At 39.3% G+C, this 20,482-nt stretch overlaps 1 protein-coding gene and 1 long non-coding RNA gene across 10 annotated transcripts in view; one reads left to right on the top strand and one right to left on the bottom strand.

Annotated features, from left to right (window-relative positions):
* Positions 1 to 2,618, bottom strand: part of LOC139633640 (uncharacterized) — a 29,292-nt gene extending 26,674 nt beyond the window's left edge. For both annotated transcript variants that reach the window (XR_011693795.1, XR_011693794.1), the window contains exons 1-2: positions 2,484 to 2,618; positions 1,121 to 1,213 (exon numbers count right to left, since the gene is read on the bottom strand). This is a non-coding gene — a long non-coding RNA (uncharacterized lncRNA). The remainder of the gene's footprint in view (positions 1 to 1,120; positions 1,214 to 2,483) is intronic.
* Positions 2,002 to 20,482, top strand: part of LOC139633638 (sodium bicarbonate cotransporter 3-like) — a 41,360-nt gene continuing 22,879 nt past the window's right edge. For all 8 annotated transcript variants that reach the window (XM_071499430.1, XM_071499429.1, XM_071499428.1 and 5 more), the window contains exons 1-3: positions 2,002 to 2,190; positions 17,014 to 17,095; positions 18,374 to 18,523. In XM_071499430.1, the coding sequence (XP_071355531.1) occupies positions 2,149 to 2,190; positions 17,014 to 17,095; positions 18,374 to 18,523 (274 nt within the window). In that variant the 5' untranslated portion in view covers positions 2,002 to 2,148. The remainder of the gene's footprint in view (positions 2,191 to 17,013; positions 17,096 to 18,373; positions 18,524 to 20,482) is intronic.

Below are 20,482 nucleotides of genomic sequence, written 5' to 3'. Positions count from 1 at the left end.
AAGAAGTCAGTTTGCTGTCTGTGTTATTACAGGTGATTTACAGGTCATTTCATTTAATAATTATGCTGCTTAAATGGTCAGGAATAAAAGAGAACTGAAGGCATTCCCTCCGAAGAGTGAATTAAATACAGTATATTCTCACAGCCAACTGTTGTCTTACGTGCCCAGAGAGAATTGGTTAAAACAACATTGCCATCTGCTGGTAAAGAATAATCATTACACAGCAGTTGTTGTGTCAATTATTAAGACATAAGCAAAGATCGTTTTATGGAATATTGATAATAAGCCTGTGTCAAGAGCTTGTAAGATTGTTCGTAAGGGTTTGTGCAAATATTGTGCATTACTTTGATCTTAATCTGGCTTTTAAAGTTAATAATAATAATATAATAATAATATCACAAATGAAAAGGCAGTGACAATTGTACTTCAAGACAAAGGTTTAGCTGTCAGTCCTTTTTTCATCTTTCTTTTTTAACCATCATGTGTATTATGTAGCTATCATAGCAGAGACCCAATGTGGGCTATAATTTATAAAGTTTTTTCAGTGTGCCCCCTCTCTCTCTCTCTCTCTCTTGCTCTGAATTAGGGAAACAAAAATCGCAGGACTGCTTTTTGGATACAACTCTCCACTTTTCAGATAATCAAATAAAATCACACATTCTATTATTAATGGGCCTCATCAAAGGAAAACTCAGTGTTGAATGTAAGGGTTGGCAGTAGCAGCAATGCATGTGACCCGCAGCAGTTCAGCGACGCAGGTGAGGTAAGCAGTGTGGCCCAGGTGGGAGAGTCTGCCTGAGGCCCCTCAACTCACTGCTGCTTTTTCTATTATCACAGGTCATGTTACTGTTGACAGCCGGCCAAACAACCCAGGCCACCAGGAAATGTCCCACTGGTCACACAACTATACAGTCACTGCCCTCAGCCATGCCCCTAGCGAGCCCACCTGCTAGGACCCACACCTCTAACCGCTTTTTTTCCCTAACTTTATCAACAACACAACACCAAGCTGAGCAAGCAAGCTTACAAGACAGAAAAATGCGCAGGAAATGCTGCAAAATCTCCATTTGCATTTGCCAGTGAGTTCTACCAAGCTACAGTAGAAGCTGCAATCCATTACCTGTGGTTGGCCTGGTCCAGCATCACTCAGAGTCAGCAGTCAGCCAATCAGAAGAGAGGATCAGGGAGCGACACAACATGCCCTGTTCCAAAACTCCCCGGGGAGTGTGAGAGAGATGTAAATTATATTGAGATGGCTTTTGGTACTTAACACCACAAATACATTCTATGGACATATATACATACACACACACACACACACACACACACACACATATATATATATATATATACATATATATATATATATATATATGACTATGTGGATGTGAGAACTTAAAATAAAACATATGTGTAAAATAGAGGACCTTTGATTTTTTTATTTTATTTTTATTTTTTTTGAGAATGTGAGAATTTGAGAGGCTTAGCCATAAGCACATCTCTCTTTATCATCCTTTCGTTTCGTCGTATTTAGAAGTGAAGAATAACTTCAGGTCATAACTAAACATATTCCTACAATATGCTGTTACCTCAAGCTGTTGCTCTAATCTTTATAATTTCCCTTTCAAGATCCAATCACTTTTGAAAATATACGTAAGATTAGTTTTTACGGTTGGCATCGATCCTTGCGACATATCTCGCAAGTTTATTATGATATAAAACTTGGGGATCGACGCTAGAGTTTTTGAATAAAAGTTTTGTGTATTTCGTATGTTCTTATCTATCCAAATTACGTTTGACGTGATGGAGGGACAAGTCGTCCCGGCAGGGTTACAGAGGTTAAAAAAAAACAGACTCACAGAAAGCCCGCTTAAGACTTTGAGGCGACAAAAGCACATGCTCCGCCCTCATCGTGACGTTATTACATTTGATTGGCTAAGAATGCCGGGTATTGAAAGCTTATTGGCAATCAATCACTGTCAGTCATTTTAGGGGCGTGCTTTCACCGCGTCGGTAGGGGAAGCACGGCCAGTCCACACAGTTCTGTCAAATGTCAACCGGCCCGGTCTCACACACACATCAACCGACAAAAAACAAACAAACAAAAAAAAAAGCTTAACGGTACACAGAAGCCCGGCGGCAGGTGAAATGGACGAACCTTCGGAACAAATGAGACCCCTCCTGAGAACAGTAAGTCCCCGCCCAACACATTTAACCGCTAGCCCACCATTATATTCGTATGGCTCTTTGTCCGTGTTTGCCCCTTGTTTGCCAAGCAGCCGTAGAAGTACAAGGGATGCTTGGGGCTCGGATTCAGTGGGGCTCCATCCGGCGGCGGCTATTGTTAGCCGGCTTTCTACCCCTGACACGTGGCATTGGTACAAGTTATGGTGAAGTCTCTTGTTGAACTCAGCGAAAACGTTCACTCGGAAGATATATTTTGAAGAAAATGCTTTCAGTGTTTAGTTGCTTCGTTAACTCACCTTCATTTGTTTTTTAATGAACTTAGCCAGGCGCGGTCCCCTTCAGTGAACTTCTAACTGTTATTAACCGTTTTTAACCGCTGTGGTGAAATTAAAAGATGTCCCGCTAGCTGCCTAGACCGGTGAGCAGTGTTTGTCCGAGCACTTTAATAAACCAAAACGTACACACGAGTAGATATAAAAGTCACCGGCGTTGCCTGAGTAGATCTATTAATAGTTTCTAATGCCCGTAATTGATTAATAGCAACGTTAAATTGATTTGTAGCATTCAAGTTTTACAGGTTCGCCCGTCGGTTGCTTGCCAATGCTTGTTCCAACTAGGCAGTTGATGAGCTCCGCTGGTACATTTTCTGAAAAAAAGGGCTCATTTACATATCAAATGTGCCCAAAATAGACCCGCTTTCATGTGTGACATTTCCAAGCCAGGAAATGCTGCTAATTTAATAAGCTTGTGCTGCTAGAATAGAAAAATACACTTACAGTAGGTTTCACCTACGAAACTCTGGTTTGGATGTAAGTTGTGGCTGACGGTAGAGAGCCACATCCTGTCTATTGGGTGTAACTTTACAGTCACAGATAGGATGATGAGCATCACGCACTCATCGGGGTGAACAAGCCCAAAAAAGAAACTGGTTGCAGAGCTAAGTTTAAAATGCACGCTGACTTCCTGACATCAATGCTGTTATAAGGTTGCCCGCTGCTGGATTTGTATCTGTGTGTGCCTAGGTATGCATGTGTGTGCATGTATGAACATGTGCATTCATCTGGGGAAACTTGACTCCCTGTAGTTCAGTGAGAAGGAGTTGCTGGATAGCTGCCTACTTCATCCCTAGGCATGAAAGTCAATGTGTGCACTGTGACATAAGACTCCCCAGACAGTAATTCAGCTGCTTAATGCCAAATGAAGTCTTATACCCTAATAAAGACTTATTATATGTTCACCCATCAAAATGCACTTTCCAAAGAACATACCATTGTTTAGCTCTGAGTCGGACATTCAGCGAGTTTGTGCATGTTCAAGAAAACATGAATCTGGTTTCAACAGGGAGTCCTTGTTATCTTCAGGCTTGCTGATTGACCAGTGTTGTTGTTAGGACAGTGAAACATTGCTATTCTTGTAAAGCAGGTGTTTTAGAGTCATACCAAGAATGAACTAATTTCATGTAATGTAATTGAGTGGTTGTTGTTCTGATGCCTTTAGGCCACGGATGATTATTTTGTGCTGTGTTTGTAGCATATATAGAGGGCTACTTACAGGGCTTTAATTTTATGTTGAAGTGACCTGTCTTAGACTGATTGTTACAATAATTTTAAAGTCCAGTTCCTTTTCTGGCTAAGTTTTTCATATTCAACCTGTACTATGAGTGCTTTGTGGCCAGAGATTATTGGTGCCACAATCTAATGCTTTCGGTTTCTAACTTCCTGGAAAGATGGGTTGGCTGTGAAAAGGGTGTGGATCTACAGGAAGAATGAATTCATTTAGCTTAAATGCATTATTTTGTAGTGGGGCTGAGTTGAATGAAATTTGTCTAACTCAGCCTTCATACCAAGAAGTGCTATGCCAGTGTTTTAAATGTCTTTAAGGTGATATACCAGTATATGTGTTTTATTCAAAAATGGCAACTAAAAATTGTCAAGTAAATATAACATTCAAAACTCTCACAGACCATGAATCATTGCAATGACTTAAATATGGACCACCAGCTTCCCTGTCTTTACATTTGGTCCATGTGTCATAGTTTGCCTAACTTTATGCCATTGAAACTGTGTCTCTACATTATGCGCTTTCATTGAGTTTGCCAGCTTGCCAGGAGGAAAGGCATTTGTGTGCCCTGCTGCCCCACTACTGAAAGAGGGTTTTAGTCCACCCAGTGTCGGCTCTCTGACCTGGAATATTATTGGCTGAGCATGTACTGCCAGGGTTAGTGAGTGTTTTATAAAGTTAACTCATCGAATGGCATTGCAATGAATGGGTAATTACACAGAATGAACTTCTGTGTCAGTCTGATGGTGCTGCATTCTCTTGTTAATATTGTACTCAGTCTACTTTCTGTAGGAATTAAATGTCCTCTCAGAAAGTTGGATGCAATGAAACAATACAACTGGCCACAAACATTTAAGTGCTTTTTGCAGGCAGCCACTAGGCCCACTACATTAAATAGAAATAGACACATTTGTATGTTTACTATTGCCCTGTAGATTGTTTTTGACTGCATCTCCGCTGGAGATATTTTTCCTTATCCACAGGAAGGCAGTATAGTTGGCAATCCTGTCTAACTTCTCTGTGTCTCACATTTACACATTTCATTACATTTATAATTGGGAGCTGTTCTGTAGAGCAGCTTTCAACTGGAGGTAACAGACTTGCCTTTATTGTGTTGCCCATCAACAGTAGCTGTGAAGGTAGGGCACAGTGTTCATTTCCTTTAGCCACCCACTTTTTCTCCAGCTAGTCACAAGATTCAAAGCAGCGACATTTGATCACAAGCCTACTTTTCTAACCACCAGATAACTGCTGGAAGGTCTTTGCCTCACTGACTGTGACTGAAACACTGGCATTTTGAATCTTGTCTATGTAACGCAGATCAAAAGACCCAGGATTATATTATTCTAAATAGTATTCTGCCTTTGTCTGCCATGTCTACAGAGAGGATCTGAAATTACAGGAGAAAAAAACTCGTCAACCCCATTACACTGCTAAGTGTTGTCTTGATGGTTGCATAAAGAAGAGAGTTTGGTTTTGTGGTGGGTAATGATATAAACTGGGATGGATAATGGATCTGAGACATTGAGAAGTTCTCCAAGGCTCTGTCTGGGGAACACTGTAAACACTGGAGCAAATGGTGGAATACAACCCTGTGTAAAAGAAACGCTTTCTGCCTTAGCAGGAATTATAGGATGCCTCTATGTATCAAGATATATGTTTACAGTTAAGGCAATTATTTGATTATTCAATTAGTTGACTGACAAAAAATAATCTCCAACAATTTTGACATTTTAGGCTATTATTCTTTACACTGCTATTTCTGTAACTTTTCATTTGAACAACACAACGAATGGCTTCCAAGGCAGGCTGTCCGAAAATGTGTCTTCATATTTGAAAAATATAACATTCACAATGCCTTTGAGTGTGGAAGCACTTTTGATCTCCACTTTGGTCGAATGACACGTCATGCAAACCAGATGTGTTTTAGCCCTTACTCTCTTGAACACTGTTGTTTAGTTTAGAGCTGAAACAATTAGTTGATTAACTGATTTCAATCAGGAGAGACTAATGAGAGAAATTTGAAGTAAAATGGAATTTATTGTGAACAGAAGAATAGACTTTGGTGCTTAGACCCCAGCTGAAAGTGGATCACCGTGGGGGACGGTCCATAGGATTCTTAATAGAGGAAAACTTCGCCCAGAGCCAAGACACTGGTGGTGGTGATGAGCAATGGAGCTCAGGGATGGGAACATCCTTATAAGTGGGAAACTTCTGATCGGATGGTTTGATTGGAGATAGTCAGACATCCTCAGTTGAGGTGGTGAAAGGGTGGAGATGGGTCACAAAGTCTTTGTAGTGCTGGAATGACAGCTGAATGACAACAGAGAGAAAGAACACTCAGAGTTTGACAGCTTTTGAGAGATTGGCTAAAGGCCACCATGTCAGGTTGTGATTAGATGACGATGAGAATGAGCTGGTGCAGCTTAGAGATAGATGTAAATGTTTTTGTGACTTAGAAAGCATGCCCAACTTTTACTAAGCTTCATTAATTGATTGACAGAATATAATTTTCAACTATTATGATGATGGATTAATCGATTTATTTTTCTGATAGGCATTTTTAAATTTTTTTTTTGCAGTTTCAAAGACTAAACAACTAATCACTTAATTCAAAAAAGAAGCTGTTAACATTTCATTGACAGATGCTTACTACGACAGAACCACTGATACTATACAAAATACTATTGGGCTCTAATTCCGAATGTAATAAAAAACCATCAAAGGAAACAGTGAAGCAGGTTATATCCCACGCTGTAGAGCAGTTCAGCTGTCGACATTTAAATTGCTTTACTCTACTTTACATATTTTAATATAGGCCCATTGTATCCTATCACAAGGTACCATGAACAGAAAGATACATTTTTAATAAAATGTTTGCCTCTGGCAAAATTTGCATTAGATACTACTTTATCCACAGACTGTGTTGAATTTTCCAGAAACAATATCACAAGCATGGCTCTGCTTTTCTCTTTTTCTTCTTCTTGACACACATTATGTCCACTGAACTAGCTGATGGCATACAGTACCAGGCCACTTGACTTAAGGGACAGCTTGTTCTGTGTGCTGGCCATGGAGATACGGATCTTAGGCTGCTCTAACTGTAATCTAATTATATAATTACAGTGTACACTACTGTAAAAAGTTGTATAAAGAAGAGACGAAATATTTATTAGATGAACTGATATGTCAGCTGACAGAAAATGAAACTATTTTGCTAATTAATCGTTTAAGTGATAAATCAAGAAAAAAAGCCAAACTTGTGATGCTTCAACCTCCTGAAATATAAGGACTTAGTGTTTTCTTGCCTTACATCACAATAAACTGAATATATTGGAGGATTGGCCTGTTTCAAACAATTTAAAGAAATCACCCTGAATTCTTAGAATATGTGCAGGGCTTTTTACACTGTTACTTGGCATTTTGTAGACCATTTACATTGCCTGCTGGTAACAAATGAAGTTTCTGGAATTGAATTGAATATAGTTAATTGATGAATCTAGGAAATTATTGTTAATATAATTGTTAGTTGCTGCCCCAGTTTAAAATTAAAGCTGTAAATTGCTGTGCAAATCCTCACTTAGTGAAAGTCAATTTTCTACAGCGTTTTACTAGAAAATGATAGTTTTGCTGCACGATACTAGTTCATGTGATCATGTTTCTAGTTAAGTCTGCAAAGGTCTCAGCTCTTACACAAGTGCCTGATATCTAAGCTCAGTGTACTGTAGGTTTCACCCTAACTGTCGCTCTTTCTGTTTAAATTAATACATGTTCTATATTCCTCATAATGATGGATACCTTAATTTAGGTTTGTTTTGACCTTTGCCTTTATATTTTGTGGTTGGTCTATTTGGAGCTGACTGGTGCTGTCACGGATGCTGCGTTCACAGGGTATCTTTGGACGGAGCAGGGATCCAGTGTTTCTTTGAATTAAAAAATAGACTCTTTATTTGCAGCTTAGGTTTCAGGAATGTGTTCTGTTTGCTCTACTCCTGGAAACAGTTCTTATTATGTCAAGGAAACAAAAGAGGTATAGTTCTTTGTAAAAATTGCAAGGTGTTGAAAGACATGTCCAACCTTGAGGCTATATGATAAGAACTGTGAATGTCAAAGTCAAAGGCACACCGGAAATTGGAATCTTAATAAATACACACAAATCTGTCCCTTTTCAATTCATCGCACCCTCTGAGGAATGCCGGACCCACATGTGTGCTTGTTTCTATTTATCTGTGTTGGGGGTGGTTCTTCATTTGTGACCTGAATACCTCAGCGGGTGAGCACTTCTATGCCCTCCAAATGTGTGTGTATGTCCTCTGTGTGGTGTTTGTGTATGTGTGTGTTTTTAAGCTCTTGGCTGGGCGAATAAAATATTCATGGTGGCATGGTGGGATTGGCTGCTGAGCAAAGAGCGGGCTGACAGGGTAGAGCAGAGCACTGTGCGTTCTGAAGCAGCTCGCTCCCTCTCTCTCTCCTGCGCTCTCTGTATAAAGAGATGAGCGGAGGAAGAGGTAATAGACTGGTGCGACAGCGTCTCTGTTAGCGGTTAGCTCACACACACATTGTACAGCAGATAACCGTCAGAAAGAAGAAGATCCCTGCTGCCTTTGCTTTGCGGATGTTTTAGTCTAAATGGATGAACAGAGTGAAGGGGAGCATGTACTTACGGTACGTCTGACGTGGTGTGCACTTGAATGGGATCCAATAGCTCTGTGTGTGCTATGTTATTGGTACGTTTGTGTATATGTTTTGTCCACTTCATTTAGGGTAGAGTGGAGTAGTGGTCTGTGCTAATGAATGGTGCAGGTGGTAAGTACATCTGACCAAAAGGAAAAAGGCAGAGGCTTGAGGATGAGGGGGATATGGTGAAAGAAGGAGTGAGGAGCTGTTGCCTGATTGGACATGCCTCTTAAAATGGAAACATTTCCTCTCTACTCTTTAATCGCCTCAAGGAGCAGGAATCAGTGGAAACCGACAGAGACAGTTATGGCTGCTTGAAGGAGTGGGACAAGGAGAACAGGAAGGAAGAGAGGAGAGAGATGAGGAGTGTCAGGGAGAGGAGGGTGGAAAAGAGTCTGCTATGGTAGCTGAATCCAAACAAGGTGCATGCTGTCAATAGAGATGATGTTTATTGACTAAAGTGAAATGAAATGAATTGCTTCTTTCCATTTAGTCAAGCCAAAGCACACAGTGGGAGCAATGAGGAAGCAGAGACTGTTTAAATCAGGGACACATATAGGGAGAGGAAAATATTTGTGAGGCAGAGACGGGGCATGGTTTCCATCTTTGTCTTTATGAGTGTAAGCCTGCAAAGTCTGTGCGCATTTGGGAGTGTTGATTACATTCAGTGGAGACTATGATCGGTATCCTTTTGTTTTTCAATGTTTCTTAAATATCTTCCCAGTTGTTTAAACTAGAAGATCAAACTGTTCACTCAGGGGACGTTAGATACAGGACACAGGCTTCTGACTGCCTTTTTAGTGCCTTGTTCAAACATGGTTAGGCTCCAGGGAAGTAAAGAATTGAATGATTCTTTACTAATTGACCAAATTATATAATTATTAGCTCTGTGTTTACGTTAGTCACCTAACACCTACTAATTACCAATAGATGTTCATGTTCAGGCCAAATATATATATATAGAGAGAGAGACACATTATAATTTGGCCTGTCTCTTATATCTGTCTGTTTTCAGACATAATTTAATTGGTTACATAATTTAACATTAATTGGCAGTAAATATATGTCAATATTCTCATCTGTAGTGTGTGTGTAATTGTGCATTTGGCAGTGTTAGACAGTGAGATATTCAGTAATCTCAAGGGACAGGTCTCTCAGTATGTAACACCTCTCTTACGTCAGTCTCTATCGATTGGACCAGGTCCCAGTAAAGCGAGGCTGGCAAGGAGCTGAGATTAGAGAGAACCGGGCCTGTTGGCTTGTTGGGCGGCTGGTTGTTTCATTCACTGTCTGGTTGGCTGAAGAGGTGTTTGGCTGCTGTGTGGCTAAATCACTCCCACACAAACATACTTACAGAAGTGAGGGTAACACACATCTTGTCAGTGAAAAATGAAAATACTTTAATGTGTCAAAAATGTAATACATGACCAAAATCAGGTACAGTGGTGTATGAAAAATATTTTCCAACTAAGCAAAAAGACTTGAAATTGTGGAAAGGCAAACGCAGGGCACCATAACATGAATATCTTTACTACAGGATACAGCTCACCACAATAGCTGTGTAATAAATGTTACAGCCGTGAAGGCTGTGAATGTTCAGTTTTTATCAAGGTATTCATTCTCTTGTTCACTCTGATAATTATTGAAGCTGTATTATAGTTATATTATATATATGATATGAAAGTGTGAGGTATTGTAAAAGTAAATTGTCAAACAATGTTTTAATCAGGTCTAGGACCACAAATGCCATTGAAGTTTGATGCTGTGTTGATGTTATGTTTCCTCCTGAGGACATTTACTGGTATCTTATGCAAAGCAGTATACCAGCTTTAGTCAGTCACACAGCTTGTGGGTAACGTGTCCCTCATGAGGTCACTTTTGTTTCTGAGGACACCTGGCCAGGCATTTGAAGATTTGGACGCAGTAAAGGTTTATTTAACTTTCAACCGCCAGTTGAAAATGTCATCTTGTTGACAAACAGCTCAGGACACATACATGAACAGAATTTTCCAACAAGACTATCTAATTTGTCTCATATCACAACCTTTATATTATACTTAAAAAAATCCTTACATATAAAGTTTCAGTGTTTAGTTCACACAGTGTTTTCCTGCATGAACACACGAGATTAGAGAATGGACACATGCTAAGCCTTGTGTTTACTCTTACTTAAAAGTTCATGTGAACCATAAATCCCCACCCCTGCGTAAAACCCCACATAATTGTAATTTTACCACCTAAGTGGCTGTAAAAAGTAAATCCTCATATGCAGACACACTTACAGTAATGACTGTACTTGCCTTTTATCCCTCATAGATACAACATGGTTACATTTTGTATTTGTATTTTTTAATTAATGTTTTCATGCTGTGCTCTCTTTTATAATATTTAAAGAGCATACAATAGGTCTGCGTGTTTTTGTTAGCAGCATTATTAATTATTGAGGAAGGCTTTCTCTTCGATGAGTGCTCCTAGAAATGCTTTTTCGCCAGTATTAACCAGCTGCATGAAATGTTGAACTAAGACTGCTGACAGTTTCCAAACTGCAGCCAACCAACCTGATGTTATTTTGGCTTTTTATTGGCTGCTAGCACTTTATCGGCTTCCACCCAAGAATTCTCTATCTGTTTCAAAACAACACAACTGAACAAATAAAACCAGCATTGTTATCACCTAGTCTCACAGCTCATTTTGGCAATTTGTCAGTGTTTATTTTGGTGGTGAAGCCCTGTTGAATTAGACATAAGTATTTACTCATCAATGTAAAAGAGGATCACAGTGCAGGAGTGGTTTGCGAAATTTATCTAGATGTCTTGAAATGGCTGTGTTAAACTGGTCTCTTGTAGCTGCCATAAATACAAGCTAAAGACTGCATACTGCTCGCTGTGAAAACTATAAGTAACTAAACATTTACAGCAGCATTTCAAGTCTGTCAGTGGTGAGTGATTCATACTCAAAAGAGTGTAACTATATAACTAAGAGAAAATGCGGCCATTTTCACCTACTTGTTATCATTCATCTTTTCAAAATTGGCAGTTGCTGGCTGATCTGGTTCAGAACAACAAACACCCTAACATATTAGGGTGATTGTAAAAATCTCATAATTGAATAGTTTGTTGAATAGAGGATGAGGGGGCTGGACTGGAGAATAGAAAGATGAGACCTGATGAAGAGAAACTTGTCATGGTTAGATTGTGTTAGCACTTAGCAGGTTTGCCTGCTGGTGTAGCCTGCCTCTCTTCGATTGTCATTTGGTACCCACTCTCTACTCGTCCACATTTGTTCATTCTAAAGTGTTTTGAGCATGGTTTACAGTATCCTCCACCAGCTTTCAGTTCTTCTGAACTCACACTAGAGGTGACGACATGTTCCCTGGTGAGTCTGAGGGGGCATCTCATCAGAATTCCACGCTGTGCTAGACATCTGTTTTGTCAGTGCTCTGGAGAGCAGAATGTGGCATGTCCAATGAGTAATGTTTCTGTTGTGTGGCAGCACACGTCTCAATGGACCCTGACAGGCCAGGAAACACTGTGCTTACACTTATGTCCACAGAGTCTTCTGGATTAATCTTATACCACGGTTACATTTGAATTCAGGGAAATATATTTCCATCTATCTTTGTATCTTTGTCTCTGTGTGGCATTTATTGTATAGTCTAGTCACTGTTGTATTGATCCAGATATATTTAGATAATTTGACCTGCAGCATTTAGTAGTTTCAGACAGGTTTTATGGCACATTTAAATCAAGCATTATAGAATCATAATCGTCACTACTAGACACACGTAATCTCCCTGAATCCACATGGGAAAGAACACAGAGCCAGGCACATATAGTCTGTGTAGAACATGCAGCCAGAGACACATCTGCCCTTTGTCAACACCCCTCTATTGATGTCACTACATGGCAGCTTTTCTTACTCAGCTGGCAATTCTTCTGCCCTCCAAGCCGTCTCTATTGGCACTGCTCCTGTGGCCCGACCACAGCTGTGCTTTGTGAGCATAATGGCCAATCGCCTCCCTGGCCTGGGGACTCGGGGGGTGACAGACTGGGCTGACAGACTGAGGGTTTATTTTGGACAAAGCTATGTGGCAGGTTGCATCATACGTTCTTAAATTGTACCAAGCAACATGGGGTTGAGGGCACAACAGACTTAAACACGTGCATATACTTCATTAAACAGGCATGACAACAATATGCATAGACTATGATCATGGATGTTTGTACGTAAACAGTTGTTAATTCAGTAAAATTAAAAGATTTGCGGTAGTGGTATTTTAAGAAGCTTAAGAATAAGACGAGACTCATGAAGCAGGAATAGTTTCACTTCAGCTTTGTGTGCCCTGCTTGTAAACATTGGTTCATGTGATTCTTGCAGACTGGGAAATTAGCCAGTTTGACTGATGGACTAAAATATTAGTTTTCAGGCCTAACATGATTGCAGCTGATGTGTTAGACCTGAAACCCTAAACGGTTTCCAGTGCGTCTCAGTCACCAGGAACCAGTCCAGTTTTGGTTAGCATTGGTCAGGTCTACTTGCCCTCAGTCTGCTGTGGGTGGAAGAACTCCACTTACTGGAGAGATTAATTTCTCACTGCTCTTCTCCCTCCTTGCAACAGAATTTTTTCCGCCCCTCATCAAGGCACTGTCAGAGAACAACGCGGCTCATTATCATGCAAATCCACGAGCAACTGTGCAACATACACACACACACACACACACACACACACACAGGCTAATACGTGCACACACAAACACAATCACAGATGGCACCTTTCATTGTACGTGGGGTTCTAACAGGAGAATGATTATGGTAATATATGTGTAGAAATCTGAATGTCACTGAAGACATATTCAGAGTTGTAAGCCAGTAATGAAGCAGGGACAGCAGTAGATAGACATGTAGTATTTGCTCTCCATTAGAATGAAACTTTAGTGTGGTCACTGGAGGTGACTGGCATGTTGGGGCTAAGATATCAGAGGCCCTGATATCATCCATGTATCAAGTATCATCATCACCTTTTGTTTCCATTCTCTCCTGCTTGGCACCAGTGCCTCCCTGTGATTGGTTGAAGGGATTGAAAGATCCTCCAATTGGGAATTGTGTCGCATCAAAGTGTTTGTCCAGGAGGCAGGACAACAACAGACTTGTATTTGTTGATGCTGTTTGATTTTATGGTATGATTTATATAAGACTGAATGTCACATATGAACTGACACATACTCAAACAAGCATAATTATTTTGGGCTCAAGTAAATTAAGAGCTACTGTGAACAGAATTAAAATTTTATATGAATAAACTGTATTCTGCAACCTGCCTTAACTTGTCATAAAAAAATAGGATGTCAAAATACAGGACTGAAAGAAACTTTGATCCCTATGACCCTATGATCCCTATTAGAGGTCTATCAGTTGTCACAAACCTACTGCTATATATTCCTTATTCAGCCTGTTTTTATCAGCCTGGCACTCAGAGCCAGCATTAGCTTTCTGTCCCCTGTAGTATTTATACGCCTTATATGTATGTGTGTCTAGAATAAGCTTTTCTTTCAAGGTTACAGTATATCGCACTTAGTTGAAATATTTATAAATAACATAAATTATATTTTATTTATACTGATTATTCCTATTTATTTGATCTTAATCATTTTATTGTTTTAACTTTTCTGTGCTTGTGTTCCTTTGGCTCATTTCTTTTTGCAAAGCGCTTTGCAACATTGTTAAGAAAAGTGCTGTAAAAATAGTTGATTATTTTTTCTGAAATACACATTGATTATAGAGCCAAGCCTTCCTGACTTCTATTGATTCTCTGTGTGTGGCCTCTCTTCTGATATTAGGATTACTAAAGCTGCAAAATACAAATTTCTCATAAATGTAACCCTGCAATATGTCACAGGTGCATTGTTGTAGTAACTTTACATGCTGGTTTGTGTTTTTCTTTGTTTATTGTAATTTTATTTGTTCATTTGTTGATTAGGGGGCTGGTGGTGTGTGTGTCTATCTCAATATTTCTATGGTTCCAGCTGGAGAAACATTGCTATCAGTTGCTGTATTATGGTAGTAGACTCACAGGGACTTGTCCCAGCACATTTACTTCTGGTTTGGCCACATGCAGCAGTAATTGGAGACAGTGTCTCTGTGGCTGCCTTAAATGTCCTGGCACTGAAGGGCAAGGAGTCAGGACACCACTAATAACAAGGTTGGTGACTGGCCCAAACTGGGTTTGGGTTAAGGAGGTTTATGGTTATAGTCTGTGTCAGTGTGGATTTGTTTTACTATATTTGTGGTGTCCAAAAACCAGGAGCCCGCCGCGCTTGTGGGGTCTGACAGTTTTGTGGGGATGAAAATGCTGGACCCCACAAGTTTAAATGGCTGTTTGAAGGTTAAGACTTGGTTTAAGGGTTGAATTATGTCTAGGGTAGGTTTAGGGTGTTAGGGTTAGTGATTCTTAAGGTTAGGGTTAGGGGCTATGGAATGCAATATGTCAATTACGTGTCCCCACGAATGTAGTAGAACAAGGATTGTTTATGTGTTCCCCTGTAATTCTGGTTCGGTTCTTTGTGAGAACCACTTTGAGTTTCAAACTGAAAGTTTTTTCACTTTTTTGGGGCTGGTTTAGTTTAAAGGATTGGTATTTCTTCAGGTTAAAGATTTAGGTTATCCATAAGGATGGGCGATCTTCCCAAAAAAATAATTTCACAATCTTTTTCACACACAACTATGATCTGAAGTGCGATCTTTCTTCCCAGTTTTGAAATGTACTGTCAAGCATGTACAGAATTGAATCAGCCTATGGGCTTAGCTATTTGCACCATTTAAAACATTATGAAGCATTAAAGACACTGTTTTCAAAATGTTCATCTGCATCATTTAATCTCACATTGTCCACAGCTTGGAACAGCCCCATATCCTTAGGTACATAGAACATGACTGCCTCAGTCACCTCCTACTTTTTTGACTACTTAAATGTATCGGTCAGTGATAACTGTTTAAGTTTCACGACCTCATGTGATACAGAGGTCATGAGTTGGGTTGTACCGACCTGAGGGAAACACTCTCACCATGTTCTTGCGGGTGCTTCCTTTAAAGGTGGTTGAATAGATTTGTCGTATTACCTCTGGAAATGTTGACTGCTTTGAGAAATATCTGACTGTTAGGGTAGATTATTAGAGTAGTTTGACTACAGTTGGTACAATGATCTCTATGATTCACTTGAAAAGTAGATTTTGGATGTCTTCAAAATCAATATAAAATCATCAGATCACCCACCCCTAGTTAAGCATGCACTACCAATGGTTAAAGTACCGTAACAGTTTGGGGCCAGTGAATGAGTGAGTATATCACTCGTATTTGTGTGTGTTAGGGTATTGTAATTATTGTTTGAGGGCACTATAATTTAATAAAGCATATAATGTCTACTTTGCTGCGATGTATCCTGACAGCTTTGTGTCTCCTCTAATTGGATCCTTCGGTCTCTTTATGTTTCCATGACATTGATATTAGGTTAATTATTTTCACTAAGGTCATAACCTCTTTTTTTAATGAGCCAGCCTCTTGACGTTGCTATGAAACTTGGTCTTTATTGCATGAACAATAATTATAGTTTACAATACAGACTAATTAGTTTGTGGAAAATGGCACCTAGATAAACCCTCATGAGCCAATTATGTATTGCTGCTTTAAGTACCTGAGGTTGTTAAAGACAACCATCAGCAGTTAATGTGAAAAGCTGCTAGATAAGATATGCAGTTATCGCATCTTCTGCCAAATAACATTTTTGTCACAGTATGTAATTTTGTTCTGTGCTATATTTTTTAAACAACATCAATTATCACTGTATACTATTCATTAACTACACTTAGTTGTATTATCGGACCATAGTCCAATAATGCATGGAGTGATTTGATGTGGTTTAAATCTAAAAATAAAAAAGCAAGCAGGGCTCACACTTGTTTGCCAAACCGACAGGTGATCATAATGTGTGGTATTAGAAGAAATGCAAGGACCTTTACAACAGTCCAATGACAGCCAGGCAACTGGAAATGCTGCAGTCTGATAAAGGGTCCTTCTCTCTGCTCTGTTAGTTCCCCACTTTGTTGTTTTACTCACGGACTCACTACATCTCTCACCAGCAGGTAATGGGGTGAACAAGGTGTCCCCAACTGGCACAGCAAACTTATCAACTTTATTAGTCCTTTGTGATTATCGTCTATTCAGTTTCTTAAAAGTTGGACTAAAGCTTCATTTTAACATAGTTTAGTGAACTAATGGTCTATTACAGTGATAAGATGTCTGTTGTGTCTGTTAATATCAGATGCAAGTCAGTCTTTTCTCTCCTGATCTTTTCTTATCCACTCGCATCTCCCCAAGGTGGAGCAAGTGACATTGTAATGTTTATGAGTATTTAAAAAAAGAAAAGGAATATCTGAAATACAAAGTAATATAAACCAGCAATTGGAAAATTGGATTTACAAAATTCAATTTGCATATAAGAAATATTATTAACAAATATTTTGTTGTTTACCTGTTCCTTCTCTCATCAGCTCTTTGCTCTCTCTCTCTCTTTTTGTCTCTCATTTTCGTTCTAAGGGTCTAGATGAAGAGGCGATCGTTGACCATGGAAAGACCAGCTTCACCACTCACACAAACTATGAAAAGGAGGAGCTGGAAAGTAAGTTTAAAGTCATTCAGATGGAAAGAATTTTCTGGTGACTGTGCTTTTTAAGCACTGTTTAAAGCTACATCTAATTGAAAAAACTAACAAAATTAGTTATTTAAGTTGTCGGAATTTAATTGCATTGAACATGAACAACAAGTTAATTAATGTTTTATTTACATATATTTGACATATTCGGATGTACAGTATATTGATAGGGAAATATTCTCATGATATTTTGATCTTGATTTTCAAGTAAATATTTTATAGACCATGTGATGAACCAATGTGTAAAATATTAGTTGAGATCAAATTGTGGATGGAGCATAACATCTGAATTGACAGTATTGTTCACTTGTAGAGAATGCAGCAGCACTACAAACATTATTACCACCACAATATCTCCCTCGGGTGTTAGCTACTTGCACCCCTTGTCCAGCTCACTCCTCTCTCTTTATACGAGTCCACCACACTTCATATCCTCTATTCAATAATATCTCCATTTATCCCATTTTTTCCTTTTGTGACACCGCCGAAGCCCACTGCTTTCTGTCCAGCTAAGCTGTCAGTTTTTTTTTTCTCTACATCCTCTATCATCTCCTGTGTATCTTCTCTCTCTTTCTCTTTCCATCCTTCTCCACCTCTGTTTCCCTTCATCTGTTCAGCACATGTGTGTGTTGCTCATGCCTTCCTCTGAGTGCTGCATCTTGGCTTCAGTCCTCCTGGGTTCTCTTTCAAATCAAAGAGCAATAACTTGCCTGTGAAAAATGAGTATTGGTAGTGAATGTAGGGCAAAAATAGGGCGTTTGCATCTCATAATATGGTTCCTGCGTGGCAGTGACAATAATGAGGGGAAGTAGATAAAACACTGGGGTGAAAACAGAAGAGTGAAAATGTTAAATGCTGTTCTCTGGTTTCCTTCAAGTAGGTTATGTAGAGCATTCAAAAGGAATGGAAAGAAGTTCTTTGTCTTCTGTCTTAACCATCTGTGTGTCTGTTTTACTTTAGTTGCAAATGACTGTCTGTTCCTGGAATTGTGATACTGTGAATTTATTGTTTCTAACTATCACTTTAACAGTGAAGAAACTGAATTTAATATATTGCATTTGGAACTCCTATTTATATTGTATTGCTTATAGAAAGAATTGTACTTAGTACTTGCTTTAACATTTATTTGTCTGAATTGCTTACAGAACATAAGCATACATTACACATACATTTTCCTTTCCAGTTTGTGTGAAAGACATTGTAGTCGGAAAGCGGTCTGAATTTCATCTTTCTGCTGTTCCCCAGGCCACCGAGCAGTGTACGTAGGCGTCCATGTTCCTCTCGGAAGAGAGAGCAAGCGGAGGCATCGTCACCGAGGACACAAACACCACCGAAAGAAGAAAGAGAGAGACTGTGAGGAGGGGAAGGAAGATGGCAGGGAATCCCCCTCTTATGGTTGGACACTGTTTGTAACTTATAACAGCAAGCCTACAGTGAATGTCTAATGCTTCCAGTTTATATAACTGGATGCACACCTTGTTTTTCTATTAAATTCTCTCATTTCCACTCTATAGTCTTATTTTCTATCCCAAAGTACTGTACACTGCTTGGGAGTCTTCAACCATGTTTATTCATACACTCACAGGACTAGCCTCAGACAATAAACAGAAACCTTTGCAATCCAGAATATATAGACCTGTCTTAGATTCTGTATACTGGTCAATGTCTTTTTATTGGTGGAGGTTTTCTGATACTTGTATTTCACAGTACTTTGAAATGATTGAAAAAAATCTTTGCACGTAGTTATAAAGCTATAAATACAAGCCCTGCAATAAACAAATTGTCCCTCTTCAAATGTCAGTGCAGTGTTAACCCCACCACCACCACCCCAAACAGTGGAATCTAGTTATACAGTAATTAGTAATTGCCATATTTCACTTAAAACCTTGATTGGCAAAGCGGTGACTGGAAAGTGGAGGGAGGGAGGGATTTTTGGATACAAATCACCTTTTAACAATGCACTGAATGCCAGGTTAGAGCACCACTTTGATTTAGCCTTCTGGGGTTCTGTCTTTCAAACAGTTGTGAATAAAACATTCAGCTCTAAAAGGCATTAAAGGCCACTGGAAAGCGATTGAAGGCTGTGACATTTTAAGAGATGTGTGCATGTGTTTGTGTGAGAACTTGCTGCATCATCTCAACTGTCAGAAGCATCCAACCAATGCTTTGAACTCTATTAAGGGTTATCTCATGCTTTATGACAATATATGATTTCAGCAGCTGCACACTCCTCTTTTCATTTTAAGCACTAATTAATTTTTAAGACAAATGTTCTTAAACAGCACTTTTTTCATCCACACAGTCGAACCTAAAACTGGTGCCCACACATATCTCTTACCAGTGCTGAGTTGGGTGTGAATTAAATCCATTGAGAATCCTACTGTATTGTGACACTTCATCGTCCATTTCTACAAATTTATGATTGTGGTAGATGATGATGGATATGAGCAAAGGTTTCTTCATCAACCTTCTCACACATCCCATATACAAAATATTACTTGTTGATAGTATGTAGTCTGCCATCCTATATACGGTGGTTCCATGGATACAACATAGTATCTAACAGTGTCAGCGCTTAGCTGTATCTCTACTGAGTATATTTATACTAATTTAAATACTTTAAATACAAAGTTGTAAACTAAGTGATGAATCATGTGATTCTTTCTATCCACCGCAGAAATGTCTAGCAAAAATCGTTCAAGGTCTTTCAGGGTTACATAAGTTATTGACCTAGACCTAGGGGTGGTCATCTTAATGCTCAGGTATAAGTGTGGAATAATGGTGGCAGCAGCAACAGCAATATAAACTGTACTCACATGCAGGTGATACCCACCAGACCACCGCACAGTGTACCCATGTGTTAACAGAAAATAACTCTCCCTTTTTACCTCCAGTCATTCCACTTCTGCCTCTCTGTGGCGTTTAGTCTTGTAATCTGCCATATCCATTTCCGTTTTCTCTGTGGTTCCAGATGTCTTGATATCTGCCGTGTAATTCAGTCAGACAGGAAAAGAAATGTCCTGGAAAGCTGCCAAAATTTCATTATTCCCCTCTTTCACACTTCTTCACAAAAAAAAAAAAATCAGCATCCAGCCAGCAGGTGTATTTATTATGTACCAGAATGAAAAGCAGTTAGAGTGATGTAACTTGTACTTATACTGATTCCAAAGAGTTCTGTTTCATCCTACTACCATTTTCTCATATCATGCTCAGATTTAATCTCTGCTTCTCTGAGACATTTTTCCCCATCACATTCTATAGCTGAAAAGTAAGGCACTAGACAGACATGGTTCAAGAATACTATGCTGTTTTTGAGATTAAGGCATCCACTTAAAGGAGCCATGTGGTGTTCTC

This window comes from Trachinotus anak, unplaced genomic scaffold (genome assembly GCF_046630095.1).
Source record: "Trachinotus anak isolate AG129_WGS33_773 ecotype Australia unplaced genomic scaffold, CSIRO_AGI_Tana_v1 ptg000016l, whole genome shotgun sequence".
Taxonomy (NCBI): Eukaryota; Metazoa; Chordata; class Actinopteri; order Carangiformes; family Carangidae; genus Trachinotus; species Trachinotus anak.
This window is presented reverse-complemented; position numbering and strand designations above follow the sequence as displayed.